Source organism: Mus caroli, chromosome X (assembly GCF_900094665.2).
Source record: "Mus caroli chromosome X, CAROLI_EIJ_v1.1, whole genome shotgun sequence".
NCBI classification, from domain to species: Eukaryota; Metazoa; Chordata; class Mammalia; order Rodentia; family Muridae; genus Mus; species Mus caroli.
Genome location: NC_034589.1, coordinates 97393596 through 97413057, shown reverse-complemented (window position 1 = coordinate 97413057; position 19462 = coordinate 97393596). Strand labels below are relative to the sequence as shown.

The 19462-nt window shown below is 38.6% G+C and overlaps 2 protein-coding genes across 2 annotated transcripts in view; both read left to right on the top strand.

The window, feature by feature from the left end:
* LOC110286813 overlaps nucleotides 1-17385 on the top strand; it is a 64967-nt gene extending 47582 nt beyond the window's left edge. Inside the window, exon 6 of the mRNA XM_021153425.2 lies at nucleotides 17162-17385. Coding sequence (XP_021009084.1) covers nucleotides 17162-17269 — 108 coding nt within the window. The 3' untranslated portion in view covers nucleotides 17270-17385. The remainder of the gene's footprint in view (nucleotides 1-17161) is intronic.
* On the top strand, nucleotides 13786-16384 carry Nap1l2 (nucleosome assembly protein 1 like 2). The gene has a single exon (XM_021153426.1). It carries the CDS (start codon nucleotides 14134-14136, stop codon nucleotides 15517-15519), a length of 1386 nt encoding a protein of 461 aa, XP_021009085.1. The 5' UTR covers nucleotides 13786-14133; the 3' UTR covers nucleotides 15520-16384.
* Nucleotides 17386-19462: the final 2077 nt, after the last annotated feature.

Here is a 19462-nt window from a genome sequence, read left to right as displayed (position 1 = left end):
CAGAAGCTGTCTGCCTCTGTGGTCCTCACTCTCACCTGTGCATACTAAGTTCGGCGGAGTCCCGGAGCCAAGATGGCGCTCCCTTCAGGGCCGAGTTTGCACTTTTTCTGGAGCTATTTGTAGTCCTTTATCAGATAATGCCTGTTGTAAATTTCTATAACATAGAAGCAAGTCCAGAGGATCTTTCCCTGCTAATAAGATATCATCCATGCAATGTATGATGTATATTATTTGTTATTGCTGTCTCTTAGGCTGAATGGCTTGTGCCACAAATTTTTGACATAATGTAGGACTGTTAGCCATGCCTTGAGAAAAGATCTATCCATTGATACCTTTTCATTGGCTCTTTAAAATTAATAGAAAGAACACTGAAAGCAAATCTTTCACAATCGTGAGGATGCAAAGGAATAGTAAAGAAACAATCTTTCAAATCTACTGCTATTTTATAATATTCTTTATGAATGTCTCCACCTGCTTGATTTTTTTAAGATTTCAAAACACTGGGTACAGCACACAATTCAATTATCTGTGTTGAAGCAGGAGGAAACTCAAAAGAATAAACATGTGATCCAATCACATATACTTCTCTCCCATAGAAGGGCTGTTTATAAATACAGTAGATGTATTCTTTATGGGATGCATGCATAAATTTACAAGAAATACAAAAGCATGCACAGAAGCAATTTTTAGCAACTTATGTTTTGTATAATGATTATCAATTTTACCTAAAAAGTTTATTATGCAATAGACCAAATATCAATATTCTGCAATAACCAATTTAATTGCTGTTTGAGACAAGAAATAGATATCTCATTAGGTTTTTAAGACTTAAAAAAATATCTTCATGATTTTATCTTACAATTCTTGATTAACACCACAACAGTTTCATAATAGGATGTTAAAACTTTACTTGGAGATGAAGAAAGATTATTCCACATTAATGTTCTCTTTTGCCAAAGAATTTCTGTAGGCATATTGAGTAACAATAACTATAATAAGCAGCTAATGTTTGATTGCCATTGATTACAATTGATTACAGAAGCTTCCTCTACTCTATATGGAGTAGGCAGGCCAGATTGCAATGCCTTTAGAAGGTCCACAGCCTCATTGATATTTCATACATCTTAAGTTTAAACTTTATTTTGAACAACACCTGGATAGATCTGTAATAATGTTGTTTTGGCTTAAAATAATTTCCAGGAGGCAAGGAGAGGTGAGGTCCCAAAACTTCCCTAGGCACGGTTTGCAAAACCAAAGAAACGTCACACAAGCCTCACTGAGGCTGCTCTGAGCTTTGCATTAACTCAAATATAAATAATCTTTTAATCTGAGCATACTGCCAGAGTCCTGGCCAAAGATTATCCCTCCTGCAGTGAGGACAGATTCTGGGGGAACAATTCGACTGTCTGACCATGCCTTTAATTTTTGGACAGTCTTTCTTAAGATGACTTATATGTAAAACATTCCTTATAACCTCAGTGCTGTCAAAGCATTGCTTGTACTGTAGTTGCCTGCAAGGCAGCAACCATAGCCAAACTGATTGTATGAGGGTCCAATTTCTGCACAAAGATGAATATATACAGATAAGTCTGTCTTTGCTTTGAATGGCAAGATGGCTGCAGGGAGTTGCATTAGTGTTCTTGTAAGATAAACTCTTATAGTCATCCTAATTACAATTAATGGGTGAGTTAAAAATCCCGAGCTTGTAATCAAACTGCAAACTGCAGTCAATGGAACACTGGCAATTTTAACAATAATTTTAAAGTTTCTTTTGCAATATTAGAATATATCCATAACTTTTGGAAAGCAAAACCCAATTGTAAACGATATATTCTCTTTAAAATCAATACCAAAATCATCACTTTCACATTATGAAGTTTGGCTGCCAATTCTTACATATGAATGCATGACAGTGCAGCTTTTAACACCTCATTGAAGAGACATTGTTTTAAATTCTATCCTTATAAATCTAGTTTCTAGAATAATAATTACACAAAATATTATCCCAATTTAGAAGTATCTTAAAAGACCTGTTTTCCTTGGTTGGCTCATGCCACGTGTTGTTTAGAATGACTCCAACCCTGAGTTACCAATTTTAAGCTAACTTGCTGTTACAAGCAAAAAGTTGCTGGCCCCTTTAAGAGCTTCTTGTGTAGATAATCAGTCTCTAGCAGGGCTTTTCCAGCTGTGCTTGATTCCCAGCCACAGTGCAGTGTAACTTATCAGTTTCTGCTCTGCAAATTGAGACTGCCTTTTAAACAAGTTAAACTCAATCAAAGGATGGACAGCCAGCAGATAAAGTTTTATCCATTTTTTTCTTTCAACATGAAACACAGAACAACAATCATTCAATCAACAAAACAAAAACAAACATAAATTGACACACATATAGACAAATTGGTGCACCAAGGACAGACAATAGACAGAGAGGGAATAGAACTTGGTGTCTCAAAGGGGCCCAGATATCCTAACCAGAACTAAGAATATCTCCATAGGAGCCAGAGAGGAAGCAGGACATCTCCCGATTTCCTTCTGTCCCTAGGAGAGCTCTGAAATAGCTTATTCCCATTTTCCTTCTCTTTTGCTAAAAGGTCCTGAACAGGGGACACCTGCTTTTCTGAAACCTATTCTATCTCTCTTTCTCTCACTCATGTTCAAAGTGTAACTCTTTATCTCCTTCTTCTGGGAATTCTGCCAGAGAAGGGAGAGGAAGCACAGTGGTAGCTACTGATAGTTGCTCCCCTGTGCCCCGCTTTTCTAACTTTCCTAATCACTCCTCAACTTGTCTAATTCTTTCATTTATATATTTACTATTCCTACTTCTGGGAATTAAGAACAACATAAATGTGCTTAAGCTAAAAAAGTTTTTTAAACATCTGTTATTTTGTTTTTTGTAGTTTTGTTTTTTACTCTTTTTATTAATTTTATTTTATTTTAAACCCTATTCCTCCCACCTGGAGCAGCTCTTGGCTGTGAACAAATTTTCTTAACCCGTATTCCTCATGTCTTGAGGGATTCCTTGAGATCCCTTTAAAAACAATTCATGTTTACGTAATGCTTGTCCCATAGTCTAGCCACTCTTCCTATCTTTCTCGGATCCGGATCCATCTCACAGTGCGGGTGACATTGCGGCTATCTCTGTGCGGGTTTATTCACTGTGAGCCTTCACTCACTTCTTGACAAAGCAGCAGTTCAGTGTGAAGAGTGGTCTTTCTCAGACCCCAGACCCTGAGACCACAAGCTGGGCACCAGTTTGCCCCGACCTGCAGGGATAATCAGCAGGGACCCAGGGCAAGGGAGTGAGAGAGTGGGAGGGAAAGAGACACGAAGAATGAGAGCAAGACAATCATACTGATCAAGCTCTGAAAAACTTTATTCAGGAGTGGCAATATAAACATAAACAAGAGGAGGCTCCAAGGGACGGGGGGAAGAGCCCAGGGGCTCTCTGAAGGTCAGGTGGCAATCTTTTCAGCTCCTGGAACCAACGGTCACAGTGTCCTCTTTACTCACAAACATTCTTAGTGTCATGACCACGAATGTTCTCTCAGGATTGTTTATGTAAGCTAGAAAATATCCACAAGGCCATGGCTGAGACCATGGCCCCAGGCATGTTAAAATGCTCGTGGGGGCTGGAACATGGTTCACTTATTCTATTACCAGCTTTCTGTTTTCCAACTCCCTCACTGACTAAGCTTGGCTGGATGGGATCTTACCCCAAAATCTCTTAATCTGTTATGTCTTAGAACATAGGATTCATCTTGATTTCAGTTCCTGGTGCCCCCTTAAAATTCAAGCCAGTATTTTATATTTTTAGTTTCTCTGCTTGCTAGGCTTGTTTGAAACACTCTTAATAAGACTTAACCAGAGAACAAAGTCTCTGATGGGCTTTTTTGAGACTTTTTTTTTTTGTCAATGCCATTAATCTGAGTCTCTTCACCCTAGCCTCAGGCAGACTCTTCAGAAAAGGGCAAAAAGTAGCCACATTCTTCACCAAAATACCACAAAACAGTCCTGTAGGCCACATTTTGAAATTCCTCACTGAAATCTCTTGGGCCAGATCCGCACAGTTCAAATTATTCTCAATAACAAAGTCTTCCATATTCCTACTAGGATAGCCCATTAAGCCCCATTTAAAGTATGCCACCGCTTTCCAAGTCCAAAGTCCCCAAATCCACATTCTTCCAAAGAAAAGCATGGTCAGGCCTATCACTGCAATACCTCAGTCCTTGGTACCAACATCTGTTTTAGTTAGGGTTTTACTGCTGTGAGTGGATACAATGACCAAGGCAAATCTTATAAGGACAACATTTAATTGGGCTGGCTTACAGGTTCAGAGATTCAGTCCATTAGCATCAAAGTGGGAGCATGGCAGCATCTAGACAGACATGGTGCAGGCAGAGCTGAGAGTTCTACAACTTCATCTGAAGGCTGCTAGTGTAAGACTGACTTTCAGACAGCTAGGATGAGGGTATTAAAGTCATGCCCACAGTGATACACCTACTCCAACAAAAGCCACACCTTCTCCAACAAAAGCCACACCTACTCCAACTGGGGCAAGCGTATCCAAACCATGACAAATGGTATTATAAATTCTCCACGAGAGAGGTAGAAACAGAGCAGAACTAAATAGTAAAGAGACTGCTAAGTTGAATCAATGTATACTTTTGATGATTTTGGGTTGCTCGACCAAGGATATACTATTTTTGGAGAGAGGCTTTGTATTTGTGTTAACAGGAAAGAATAAAAAAGGCTTGGATTCCTTCCAAAGTAATAAGGATCAGATTTGTTAGAGGAAGATGTCCTGAAGATCTTGACTGCAGACAAGAAGAAGAAAATCAAGAAGACTGAAGAGGACAGGTAACATGATTTGCTGATCCCTATACATGGAAACAGCCCTAAAACTGGCTTAGACATAAAAATGTCTCTAGCCAGAACTTCAACTATATATAGCCAATGGATCTTGTTGGCTACAGAGACCTCAAAATTCATTGTGCTATCCTTTCATATGGCATAAATGAAGATTTATATTACCATTTGGTTTCTGGTCACACTAAGTCATAAAGAAAGACAATTGTCTTTCAGCTGCTCAAAAAACCCTCGAAAATTAATTTTCAATTAATGTGTGCAACCTACACATTACATACAAATGTCTTTATAGAACCATGTACTTCATGTGAAGTTTGTATATTGCAGAATGAATGACTAGGAGGGAAGTCCTGAAAAAGGATTCACCCTCAAGGATGCTCCTTGCCTGTTCCTGCTGCCCAACTGATGCTATTTCCAGAGACTTGCTTTGAGAACAGTTTCAGGAAGGGCTTCCCTGATGATTTCAGTTCATCCAGCCTTTTAGACTGTTCCAGTCAGGAAATAATGACAGCTAGCTTTATTTTGACTTAACCATTTTCCTTTTGGGATCCCAAACAGGAATTATTAACCCTACTTCAGCAGGAAACAATTATAAGGATACCATGGTCCTAGTCCCTTAAGTTGAGTGGATGGTTTTGGTTATTTTATGAATTATAGATATATTGTTATGTAAAGGAAGATTTACAAATAATGATAGTTTTGGACAGGAATAAACTAGAGAACTTAGACTCAGGGATTTCTAGCTTCCCTTCCCTCTTCCTTTTTCTTAGGTAAGGGAAGGAGAGTTGAGAAAAAAAAGGAGAGAAAAAGAAAAATTATAAGAAATTAGAAAAATAGGGTAGATTATTGAATCTACTTTAAACAATAGTATTTTATCACCATAATCTTACCTTGTTAAAAATTGTTATATTTTGATGCAGAATTGAGTTTATATTTTGTTACATTGATATAGAATTTTGTATATTGATACAGGTTTAAGTTTTGCATTGGTATAAATCTTTGTATATTGATACAAAATTTAAGATTAATTTTGTTACTCTTAGATAGGCATTGTGCCTATGCAGCTCATTTAAAAATACAAGGCTTAATCCTAATCCTTTATAGCTGCTATTAAAATTATTTAAGATAATCAAATAAAGCAATTCAATAATCAATCAATCAAACTTGTAGTCAGGTTAGATATTAGTCTGAATTATCACAAAAATATACATCGTGGGTTATACAGATAATAGGTAGCTGGAGACAGGTAATGTTTGTTTGTTCAGATATTCTATGAATAGATAGATGGTCTTCAAAAGAGTCAGAGATCCACAGAATATGTGACTTAAAATCATGTCGTTATTAAAAGATCTTTTCTAGATTTGCTTCTAACAATACTCCCATTCTACTTCAAAGATGATGAGCATCAATAACCTACATATGAGGTTGCTTCAACGGTGGCCAGGTAACTACCGGGCAAAAAATGCCCCAGGTTTATTTGCAGACAGAATGCTGTCCAAAAAGGACAAATGGAAGCAGGATAGTCAATTGTTTAGCTTTGCCAAGACAGGCTAAGCTAGTCCGTCATAATTCCTGCTTCACTTAAAAAGCCTGTCAGATATCCTGGGCTAGAAGGCTAAAGATAGATGCTCCAACATTATAAGCAATATTGGGAACTGTCCAGGTGGTAAACTATCTCTGTCTTTTCTATGATTTTTGGACACTACATCCCTGCACTTCCTACATACTCAAATTTTTATGGTCTGACCTCCCTCCCCCCAGAATATCTGTAGCCATTTGCTCCATACCTGCTAGCCTTTTCATATTGTTGCTTTAACATGCCTACACGTTAGTAACACAGAAGTGACTTGGCTCAAGGACATGCTGACCACATACCCTGTTTTGTTCTGTCTGTTCTGTATGTGGTTTGCTAATCTTAAGAAATTCCACAAAGTTTTACATAGGACCTATCAAATAAAAGTTCAATATTAACTGTTATGTCTAAAATATCTTGAGTCAGAGCTGACTACCTGGCAGCCCTTCCCACACCTACCTATGAGCTCACTGTGAAATTTGTGGCTGACATGGAAGAATGCTACTAATAAGCCAAAAATTTATGATAACAATAGTCATGATCTATTATCTCAAAGTTCTGAAATTCCCCTGTTCACCACCCATCCCCCATCCCCAGGAGCAATCAGTTTAAAGATTAGGTTGACTTAGGCAACTAGCAGTTGCCTAGTAAGCCAACTGCTTCCCTCCTTGCCCTTTAAGCTTTTTTTTTTTTTTTTTGGTGTGATTTCACATTTAAAAAAATGGATATTTTCTTTATTTACATTTCAAATGCTATTCCCTTTCCCAGTCCCCCTGAAATCTCCTATCCCCTCTCCCTCCCACCCACTCCCTTCTCCCTGCCCTCAAATTCCCCTACACTGGGCATTGAGCCTTCATAGGACCAACAGCCTCTTCTCCCTTCTCCCATTCATGCTCCACAGCCATGGGTTCCTCCGTGTGTACTCTTTGGTTGATGGTTTAGTCCCTGGGATCTCTGGTGGAGGGTCTGGTTGGTTCATATTGTTCCTCCTCCTATGGAGCTGCAATTTCCTTCAGCTCCTTCAGTCCTTTCTCTGACTCCTCCATTGGGGACACCAATCTCAGTCCAATGGTTGTCTGCAAGCATCCACCTCTGTATTTGTCAGGTTCTGGCCGAGTGTTTCAGGAGACAGATATATCAGACTCCTATCAGCAACCACTTCTTGGCGGCCACAATAGTCTCTGGGTTTGGTGACTGTGTATGAGATAGAAACTGCCCTGGTGGGGCAGTTTCTGGATGGCCTTTCCTTCCTCAATTCTCTGCTTAATACTTTGTCTCCATATTTGCTCCCCTGAGTATTTTGTTCCCCCTTGTAAGAAGGACCAAAGCATCCACACTTTGATCTTCCTTCTTCTTGAGCATCATGTGGTCTGTGAATTATATTTTGGGAATCCTAAGCTTTTGGGTTAATATCCACTTATCAGTGAGTGCATACTATGTGTGTTCTTTTGTGATTGTGTTACCTCACTCAAGATGATGTCCTCCAGGTCCATCCATTTGGCTAGGAATTTCATAAATTCATTCTTTTTAATAGCTGAGTAGAACTCCACTGTATAAATATACCACATTTTCTGTATCCATTCCTGTTGAGGGACATCTGGGTTTTTTCCAGCTTCTGGCTATTATAAATAAGGCTGCTATGAACATAGTGGAGCATGTGTCCTTTTTACCGGTTGGGACATCTTCTGGATATATGCCCAGGAGAGGTATTGCAGGATCCTCCGGTAGTACTATGTCCAATTTTCTGAGGAACCACCAGACTGATTTCCAGCCTGGTTCTACCAGCTTGCAATCTCACCAGCAATGGAGGAGTGTTCCTCTTTCTCCACATCCTCGCCAGCATCTACTGTCACCTGAATTTTTGATCTTAGCCATTCTGACTGGTGTGAGGTGGAATCTCAGGGTTGTTTTGATTTGCATTTCCCTGATGACTAAGGATGTTGAACATTTCTTAGGTGCTTCTCAGCCATTCAGGATTCCTCAGTTGAGAATTCTCTGTTTAGCTCTGTTCCCCAATTTTTATGAGGTACCATTTGTCGATTCTTGATCTTAGAGCATAAACCATTGGTGTTCTGTTCAGAAAATTTCCCCCTGTGCCCATGTGTTTGAGGCTCTATTGCACTTTCTCTTCTATAAGATTTAATGTATCTGTTTTTTTTTTTTTTTTTTTTTTTTTTTTTTTTTTTTGTGGATGTCCTTGATCCACTTGGACTCGAGCTATGTACAAGGACTTAAGAATGGATCAATTTACATTCTTCTACATAATAACTGCCAGTTGTGCCAGCACCATTTGTTGAAAATGCTGTCTTATTTCCACTGGATGGTTTTAGCTCCCTTGCAAAGATCAAGTGACCATAGGTGTGTGGGTTCATTTCTGGGTCTTCAATTCTATTCCACTGATCCACCTGTCTGTTGCTGTACCAGTACTATGCAGTTTTTTTCCCCCCACAATTGCTCTGTAGTACAGCTTTAGTTCAGGCATGGTGATTCCAGCAGAGGTTCTTTTATTGTTAAGAACAGTTTTTGCTATCCCGGGTTTTTTGTTATTCTAGATGAATTTGTAAATTGCCCTTTCTAACTCTGTGAAGAATTGAGTTAGAATTTTGATGGGGATTGCATTGAATCTGTAGATTGATTTTGGCAAGATAGCCATTTTTAGTATATTAATCCTGCCAATCCATGAGCATGGAGATCTTCGATTTCTTTCTTCAGAGTCTTGAAGTTCTTGTCATACAGATAATATGATGGAGAGGGATTTAGAAACCTGTTCATATTCAGAAGAGTGACTGCATGCATAAGAAAGAACTGGGAAAGGAGTAGCTTTTAGTCACTCACCTTAACTGATCTTGAGGCATGGTGTTACAAGGAAATCAAAGTATGGGTTAACATAAAAGGTGTCTGAAATTTGAAGGCATATATTTACAAGTAGATTAATTTGTTAAATGGTGGAAGGCATAGACCAAGGAATTTGTATATTTGATAAATTTTGGCTGGCCAATAAATTAGACTGAAATGGGGATGAATCCTAAAAACTCGTAAAGTATGAATTAAATTAGCTGACAGAACTTATAGGATGAATTTGAGAAAATTACTAAGTAAGCATGAAACAATTAAAGCAACAATAAGACTAAATAAAACTATGACAAGAAGCAATGTGCTAGGTAAAATATTTTGATAACTATTATCAGATTTATTCTAACAAGTCTAATTTGTAACACAAAACTAAGAAGTACAACAAAACACAGCATTATGTCACATGTTAATAAAATATTCAGCTAAAGAAAGCATCCTTGACAAAATCTAGATATTGGATATAGTAAACATATTAAATAATGTATAAAAATACGCTCAAACTGTAATGCTATGTTTAGCTTAATGAAAGCAATACAAGTATTATCTAAATTTACTATACATGTATATATATAATTTTGAAGTAAAAAAGGAAATTATAAATTTGAATATTTTACTAGATAATCTTAACTATTTGAGTTGGCAGAAAAAAATAATCAGTGAACTCAGAGATAGATTAACTGGGATAACTCAGAAGTATCAAAAAGTTCTATAGGGTATCATGAAATAGACAAAAATGTCCATAATGAGAATTCCAATATGGAGGAAAAATAATGAGACACAGAAAAATAGTTGAAAAAAAAAAACAACAACTGAAAAGTTCCTCAGCAATTTCCACACAGTGATTCAGGCTTCAGTTGTTTCTCCTGGTCAAATGTGTTTACCCTTCATATCATATAGCATGTGTATTTAGTGGTCCGATGACAAGTTCATAGGTGAAGAATGTATGTCTTAGTCAGCCTGACATGTTTGAAGGAAAAAGCTTTCTTGTAAAATATTTAAACTTGTAGTATGAAATGTTGAAAAATTATGAGAACAAATGGAAAACATGATTTATTGCATGTACAGATGTATACACACAACCTGCCAAGTCCATTTTTGTTTGTGTATATATTTTTTCAAGGATGACTCCTTTGTAATTTCTGGGCTCACATCTGGGAGAGACTAGTTCTACTCAGTAGTCATTAGTTGCTTGTTGCTCTTTGTCTAGGGGTGGAGCTCTGTGAGATTTCCTTCTTTTGAGTTAGCATGTCTGGTGATGTTGTTATTGTTAAGTTCTTCTTTATCCAGCCATTTCTAAGAGACAGTTTCAAAGAACACTTCTTGGTCCTCTAACTCTTACAATAATCTGTCTTTCATCTCTTTTGAGATGTTCTCTGAGACTTAGCTTGCTGTGTAGGAGATGTTTCTGTTGGAGCTGTTCTCCCCACTGTTCATTGATTTCAGTATGGTGTGTGGTCGTGGTTTCCTTTAACGGTTTCCATTTTCAAAGGGGAGGAGAGTATTTATTACATCATGCAAGTTTAGATTCTGTCATCAAGAAAGCCAGGGCAGAATCTCTAGCAGAAACCTAGAGGTAGGATCTTTGTTCTTTTTAAAAAAGATTTATTTATTATATGAAAGTACACTGTAGCTGTCTTCTGACACTCCAGAAGAGGGCGCCAGATCTCATTACAGATGGTTGTGAGCTACCATGTGGTTGCTGGGATTTGAACTCAGGACCTTTGGAAGAGCAGTCAGTGCTCTTAATGGCTGAGCCATCTCTCTAGCCCCCAGGATCTTTCATTCTTGGCCTGATTTCTGTAAGCAATACTGTGCTAGGTACACAGGGGCTGTTGGGCACAGAGCAGACTGTACAAGAAGGGAGACTGAGGCCACTAAGTCATTTGCTGCCTGGTTCTCATTTAAGTGGATGAATAAAGTCCAACTTCTAGGACTGGTTTTGAAGATAGTGTGAAGTACTGCACAGAGATGGCCACTTGGCCAAGACCCTTCTGCATGAACCTGTATCCCTATTCTGCTCAAGGTTCACTCCATAGAAACATATCATTTCTTGTAATATGCATTTTGAGGCTTCTGCCATTCTTATTTCCCTGGCTTTTTGGAAGACCAAAGGTCTTATGATAGCCATTCATGTACTTCTAACATGCTAGCTTCTGTTGCCCCTAATAGTCTTTTGTTTTTGTTTTTTGTTTTTTTGAGACAGAGTTTCCTCTGTGTAGCCCTTGCTGTCCTGGAACTCACTCTGTAGACCAGGCTGGCCTCAAACTCAGAAATCCACCTGCCTCTGCCTCTCAAGTGCTGGGATTAAAGGTGTGTGCCACCACTGCCGGGCAACTCTCCTATTTTGAAAAATGAAACATTTATAACAAAACAGGGAAATCTGCTTTTGTTGTATTTCTTCTTTAAAACAAACAAACAAAAAAACCCAACTATTTTATTGGGCACTAAATGATATGCAACATACTAATAAAAATTATCAACACTTTTTTGTCTATTGATTTATCAGTGAACACTTAAGGCTATTTCCAACTTTGAAAGTTTATATATGTATATTGTTGCCTGTATGTATGTAACACATATGTGTCTGGTGTATGCAGAGGTCAGAAGAGAAAGTCTGATGACCTGGAACTGTAGTTATAGGCAGTTGTGATCCACCACGTGGATGTTGAGAACCAAACCTGGTTCCCCTAGAAGAGCAGGAAGTGCTCTTACCTGCTAAGCCATCTCTCCAATTGTTTCTAACTTTCTGCTAATGTATATGTTCTCCTCTGAACATGGGTATGCAAAATCTGAGACTGCTTTCAAGTTTATATCTCTATCACTATCTACCTAATCTATGTATCTATGTATCTATGTATCTATCTATGTATCTATCTATGTATCTATGTATCTATGTATCTATCTATGTATCTATGTATCTATGTATCTATCTATGTATCTATCTATGTATCTATCTATCTATCTATCTATCTATCTATCTATCTATCTATCATCTATCTATCATCTATGTATGTATGTATGTATGTATGTATGTATGTATGTTTATATGTATGTATGTATCTATCTATATCCAGAAGTGGGATTGCTTGAACACATGATAATCATGTTTAATGCTTTGAGATGTGGCTATACTGATTTTCACTGTCCTTACTTTCACCACTGCTTGCTATTTTCTGTATTTTAAGCTATCTCAATCGGTATGAAATAGTATCTAGTCATGATTTTGACTTATTATTTACATAACCAATGATACTGGTCATCTTTAAAAACAAATTTTGAAAATTTTCTTTATTATTGGATGGGTGTCATCAAGGTGAGTTCTAAGGAACATGTGTGGCAGCCAGGGTGCAACTGGACAGAGTCAGTTCTCCCCTTTAACATTTGCATGGCTTTAGCATTTGCCAGGTTTATACAACAAGCACCTTCACCCAGCAAGATATCTTCCTGCCCCTTTCCTAGAGGAAATTTTAATTTACTGCATAGTCTTCTATTGCATGAATATTCTATCATATATTTAACTCTCTCTTTAGTGCTGATATTGGTATTATTTCCAATAAACTTCAAAATGTCAAGCAAATTCTGTGATTTTAAAAAACAAAATAGTACTTTACATTTGGCTTTTCTTTGTAAAATTCCTAATGGCTTTCCTTTTGTTTGTTTTGTTTTTGGGTTTTTAAGACAAAATTTCATGTAGTCCAAGCTAACCCAGAACTGCTATATGTGGAGGCTACTCCTGAACTTCTGATTTTCCATCTCAGTGCTGTGATTACAGGCTAAAACAACATCACATAAGGGAAAGTAGAAAGACAGTTTAGGACTGGAGTATTATCCTGTATGCTCACTAGTCACATAGCTGGCTCTTTTACAACAGGCTTCAACACCCCCTCCCCCCACACTTTAGTCATCCGTCATCTCTTCCTCATCAGGAAATATTATGAGAATTTTCCTATTTACAATCACACAGGTTGTGAAAAATACAGAAACTAGGGTACAGAATATTTAAACCACTGTCAGTTACATCATCCAAAGCCACCTATGCTTATTTTTGGTAATTTTAAACCTCAAAGGATCTCCTTGTGGGCTCCTCCACTACCCTCCTCTCTTTCCCAGAGCCTCAGGTTATAACCAAAGGGATAGACTAAAGACAATCCAGTACCTTGCCCATTTTTTTTTCATTCCTTGTCACTGTTTCCATATAGCTCTTTTGACATTATGAACATATAGTATCAGTTGAAAACGGAATGAATGATACTGCATTTCTGCAAAATTCCACAGGCTATAGGGTGGAAGATGAGCCATAGGTGGAGGAATCAGCCATATTAGAGAATCTGGGAAGGCAAGAGGTGTTGAAAATTTGATTCATCTACTAATTTACTGGCTCAGGATTTGTCAATCACTACAGCCTGGCAAATGAGATTAGAGAAGAGTCCTGGGAGGGAAGGGGTGACGCAGCAACCTGCATACACTTAAAAAAAAAAAAGAGCCTAGAGACAACTGCGTAATCATACTGCGGCACCAGTTCCTCCATCCCTCCGCCCCCGAGTGGCTGGAGCAGCTGCTTGCGGAGGTCTGCCCACTGCGGCTCTCTGCAGTCTCTAGCCTGTTCTTTCAGGGCCTAGAGTCTCCGCCCAGACAGCCGATTTCAATTCTGCTATCCCAGCTTCAGCACGGTCTTTTATCCCCACTGCTTGCTGCCTGCCATCAGTCCAGCCGCCGCTGCCTCTTGGTTCATCTCTGCCAGATCATCGCGCATCTGCTGTATTGGTGAGTCTTCCTGCGGAGGTCAGGTCTCCTGATCTGCGGGCTTAGCCACCATAAGTGCAGGCGATCGTTTGAAAACAATGGCTGAATCAGTCGACCATAAAGAACTGTCTGAATCCAACCAAGAAGAGCTTGGCAGCCAGGTAATGGCGGAGGGGCCCGGGGAAAGTCAGGACCGCAGTGAAGGTGTCTCCATTGAGCCTGGAGATGGCGGGCAACATGGTGAAGAAACCGTGGCTGCTGGAGTAGGGGAAGAGGGAAAAGGTGAAGAAGCTGCTGCAGGGTCTGGGGAAGATGCTGGGAAATGCGGAGGCACTGATGAGGACTCAGACTCAGACCGTCCAAAAGGACTTATCGGTTATCTTTTAGATACCGATTTCGTTGAAAGTCTCCCAGTGAAAGTTAAGTGCCGAGTGCTAGCTCTTAAAAAGCTTCAAACAAGAGCTGCCCATTTGGAATCCAAATTCCTGAGGGAATTTCACGACATTGAAAGGAAGTTTGCTGAAATGTATCAACCCTTACTAGAAAAAAGACGACAGATCATCAATGCAGTCTATGAGCCCACAGAAGAGGAATGTGAGTATAAATCGGACTGTGAGGACTATTTTGAGGAGGAGATGGATGAGGAGGAAGAGACTAACGGCAACGAAGAGGGCATGGTGCATGAATACGTGGATGAAGATGATGGTTATGAGGACTGTTATTATGATTATGATGACGAGGAAGAAGAGGAGGAGGAGGAAGATGACAGCGCTGGGGCCACCGGAGGAGAAGAGGTTAACGAAGAGGATCCTAAGGGGATTCCGGATTTTTGGTTGACTGTTTTAAAAAATGTTGAAGCACTCACTCCTATGATTAAGAAGTATGATGAGCCTATTCTGAAGCTGCTGACAGATATTAAAGTGAAGCTTTCGGATCCCGGGGAGCCTCTCAGCTTCACACTTGAATTTCACTTCAAGCCCAATGAATATTTTAAAAATGAGCTGTTGACAAAGACTTATGTGCTGAAGTCAAAGCTTGCATGCTACGATCCCCACCCTTATAGGGGAACTGCCATTGAGTATGCCACTGGCTGCGACATAGATTGGAACGAAGGGAAGAATGTCACTTTGAGAACCATCAAGAAGAAGCAGAGACATCGCGTCTGGGGAACTGTCCGAACTGTGACTGAAGATTTTCCCAAGGACTCTTTCTTCAATTTCTTCTCTCCTCATGGGATCAGCTTAAATGGAGGGGATGAAAATGATGATTTTTTACTTGGTCATAATCTGCGTACTTACATAATTCCAAGATCAGTGTTATTTTTCTCAGGAGATGCACTTGAATCTCAGCAGGAGGGTGTAGTTAGGGAAGTTAATGACGAAATATATGACAAAATTATTTATGATGATTGGATGGCTGCAATTGAGGAGGTTAAAGCCTGTTGCAAAAATCTTGAGGCATTAGTAGAAGATATTGATCGTTAAAGCAGAGTAGATGCTTTTGAAACTAACTGCTCTACATGCAGTTACTGAAGACATAAGCAGTTAATCTTGTCTTGTGTTCTGCATTTTTTCCTGTCATGCCAGTTTAAAAATTCAAATACTAATTAATCTGACCTTGCATTGTAGTGGTATGATGTTTTCAAGACATGTAGACTGTGATAAATGATTAAGACATTAATAGTCTGTAGTATAATCCTTCTGAAGTCCTTGTGCCATGTATCTATTAATCTGTGGCTGTGAATATTATTAGAAGTGCTAAATGAGATTATTTGTTTGCAAAGAAAATATTGGAAACCTACCTAAGAGTGCTTTGCTATTTTTCCCCTTATCCTCTTAGTGCTTTGGCCAATTGACTTTATTGTGCCTGCTTCATTTTGCAGCAAATATGCAGTAGAATTTAAAACTTGAATGCCTAAGAGGCCTGCATATGGTTGAGAATTTCAGGCAAAATCATATTTATTATTGATAACAGCTAGTGCAAGGCTTCTGATTGTATGTGACTGTGATAAATAATAAAACTCAATTGTATTGAAGTTACTGTTTATCATTGACATGTGAGTTACAGTATTTTCAAATGTTGCAAATATTGTCCTGTGTAATTGTGTAAACTGTGATTACAGTGTACAGTTTTCTTTCATAATATACTGAATCATTCATTGAAATGGACACTTTACCATTTCTGAAAATACATTTCATATTCTGTTCATTCACTGAAAAATAAAATGAATAAAAATTTCATGGTGTTAAATGTTTTAAAAAAGAACTTTTAAACTATAAAGGCAGTATGTTCATTGGAAGACACATTTAAAAATATTAAAAAATTCATTAATTAAAATCAGAAGACATATTCACCAAAGATGAACACTTTTAATATTTTGATTTGTTTTCTACAAATTATTTTTCTGTAAGTTATTCTTATGTGTTTATACATGTATGCAGATCTACTAACACTGTCTAACATGCATATTCCAAAATTATTTATAACTGATCTAATTTTAATTTTCAGATTGAGTTACAGGGAAACAAATATCCAGTAAACTCATTTCTACTTTATAATGTAATGTTAGTACTCTTTATAAATAACAGATTCCTATGTGCTATTCTATATTTTAAATTTCTTATCTTTCTACAGTGTTATTTGTATATATCCCCTTATGACACTGGGGGGCAGCACTGACTGGGGACAGTGGAAAAAGCTGCTCACACAGTCCAGATATGAGTTTGCTTTGTTCTTTGAGGACAATCAGATGTCCCCCTAAAAGGCCTTTCCTTTTGATAAACTCTATGAAGAATTACACCTATTTTCCTAGGATAAGAGACCTTCTTGGTCACTTTTGTGTCACATAGACGCTGTGAGTGGCAAGGAAATGCTCACTCTGTTTTGTTATTGCTGACTACCTACACTTCCATCCCAAATGTTTGTGAAGTGATCTCACTGAACTGTAACCCAAGTGGAACAAAAGCTTTGCTGTAACTTATTCTTCTACTATCCACTATTGAACATGCTTCCTTCTTTATATTGTGGTCCAGAGAGGTAAGTTTCTAGCACTGCCTATTTTTCTTACTTCTGTCCGGTAAAACTGGGAAAGAAAATAAAAGCTTTACCTTTTCTATTCCTTTCTAGGGAGGACCTTCAAAGCCAAGATCTTCTCCCAGATCAAATAGATGTTCTGGTGCTTTGCTTTTGAATTGCAGTAAGTGGAAGTATATAGGGAAACAGGCAACTTACTAAAGAACCAAGCGATTCTGCCAGTGTGCATCCTGTAAATACAGAGGGCTGCATACTTTCCCACAACGATTAATATTGACCTTTGAAATTTACTACTACCCCGAAACTCACCCCACAGATACTGGTTTCTTTTTATTGTGATACTGTTACTATGCACAAAAAAAAAAAAACCCAAACCAAACCAAAAAAACCCAGGAACATAAAAAATACTTTTAAAGCTTGCAGTGGAGGCATTCTCCTGTAATCCCAGCACTGGGAAGGTGGATATCTGCAGGTGGATCAGGAGTTCAAGGCCAGCTTCAGGTATATAAGGCATTTACTAACAGCTTGGGCTATGTGAGACACTTGTAAAAACCAACAAACAAACATGAGGAATGTGGGTGACTCTCCTGATGTTTTGCAGAGAATGCCTAGTGCCTAGCAGCTTTCTATGGCCTTTTCGGTTGTCCCTATGTGCTAGAATGGTTAATGTGCTTCGTCTGGATTTACCCTGATAGCAGGCCAGGACCCCGTTGCTACAACTTTCATGTTAGGGTCCTCTGTCAAAGGTATGCAAGGAATGCACCTAGGGTTTATCAAGGCTTCTTCAGTTCTCACTGCAAAGACAGATAATACATAGCACAGAGAATAGAATGGATCCATAAGTGTTAGAACACAATGGAGACTTTGGTCTTTGTGTGCTTTGGTGGAATATTTAAAGAAGTAGGGGGTTGTTGTAGATTGGATACTGGCAAAAGTAGGAACCACTTATTAGTACTAGATCAATAAACATTAGCCATGGTATATCTTGGAACACTAGAAAAGTGATAAAGCTGTACTTGGTAGAACAGTTGAAGCCTGGCTGGCTATATTGCTCAGCAGGGAAAGGCGCCTGACACTGAGCCTGATTACCTGCCTTTGATTCTCAGAACCTACATAGGCAAGGAGATAATGCACTCTTGCAAGTTGTTCTCTGTCCTCCACAGATGCATGTGTGTGCACAATGTAAAAAGAAAAAAGATGCACACATTTTAACTTCTGTATTGGAGTATTTGATATTAAGAAGAGTGACATAGTAGTCTTTTATTTTGGACCTTCTTAGATAAATTAAGTGGACTAGCTTTGCCTCATTTTAATACATTTCCCAAGTAACCTCATATAAGGTTATTGTTCTACAAAATGAATTATGCCCAACAAGAGACTAACACGGCCTACCTGTATGAACCAGCTCAGATTCTCGATATCAGGGATTGCTTTTCATTTTCCTTTTTCTTTCATCTTTATCACAGGGAAACAATTTGAGGCTCTAATTACTCCCCTAGGCTGGTTTATCTTTAGTGTTAGGGTCTTTTAGGTCTTGAGGTTAGGCTATCAATCTCAGGCCACCACATAGTCCTGTACTAGAGTTTAGGTCCCAACTATGTTAAAAATAATGATTTGGAGGCTGAAGAGATGGCTCATCAAGTAATAACACTTTTGCAGAGGACCCAGGTTCTGTTCCCAACCCCCATGTCAGGCAATTCTCAGCTGCCTCCAGTTTCAGGGGATCTGGCATCCTCATCTGATTTCCATGGGCACCTGCACTCATACATGTACATACCTACACATAGACACAGGCATATATTCTCACACACATTATTATTATTATTATTATTTTTTAAAAAGCTTGTGGCTGGAAAGATGGCTGATTAGTTAAGAGTACTTCCTGTTCTTGAAAAGGACCTGGGTTCAGTTCCCAGAAGCCATATCAAGTGGCTCACAATCATCTGTGAGTCCAATTCCAGGGGATTTATCATCATCATTTGGCCTTTCTGGGAACTGTACATATAGCACACAGACATACATGCATGCAAAACACCCACACATATAAAAATAAATAAATCTTTAAAACATTAAAAAAGAAATATATATATATGTATATATAATTTTACTTTAATTCTTTTTATACTTTCATTTATCTATTTACCCACTTTACATCCTGATCGCAGCCCCCCTCTTCTCTCAGTCTCACCTCACACCTCCACACCTCCTCCCCCATTCCCTCCTCCCCTTCTCTAGTCACAGCAGGACTAAATGCATCCTCTCCCACTGAGGCTAGTCAAGGCAGCCCAGCTAGGGGAAGGGGATCCAAAGGCAGTAAACAGAGTCCTGATCCAATTGTTAGGGGACCTACATGAAGACCAAGCTGCACACCAAAAAAGAAAAAAGACCCAAGGG

Excerpts from the sequence above, each read along its gene's own strand:
- Nap1l2 (XM_021153426.1), top strand. The coding sequence starts at position 14,134 with ATGGCTGAATCAGTCGACCATAAAGAACTGTCTGAATCCAACCAAGAA.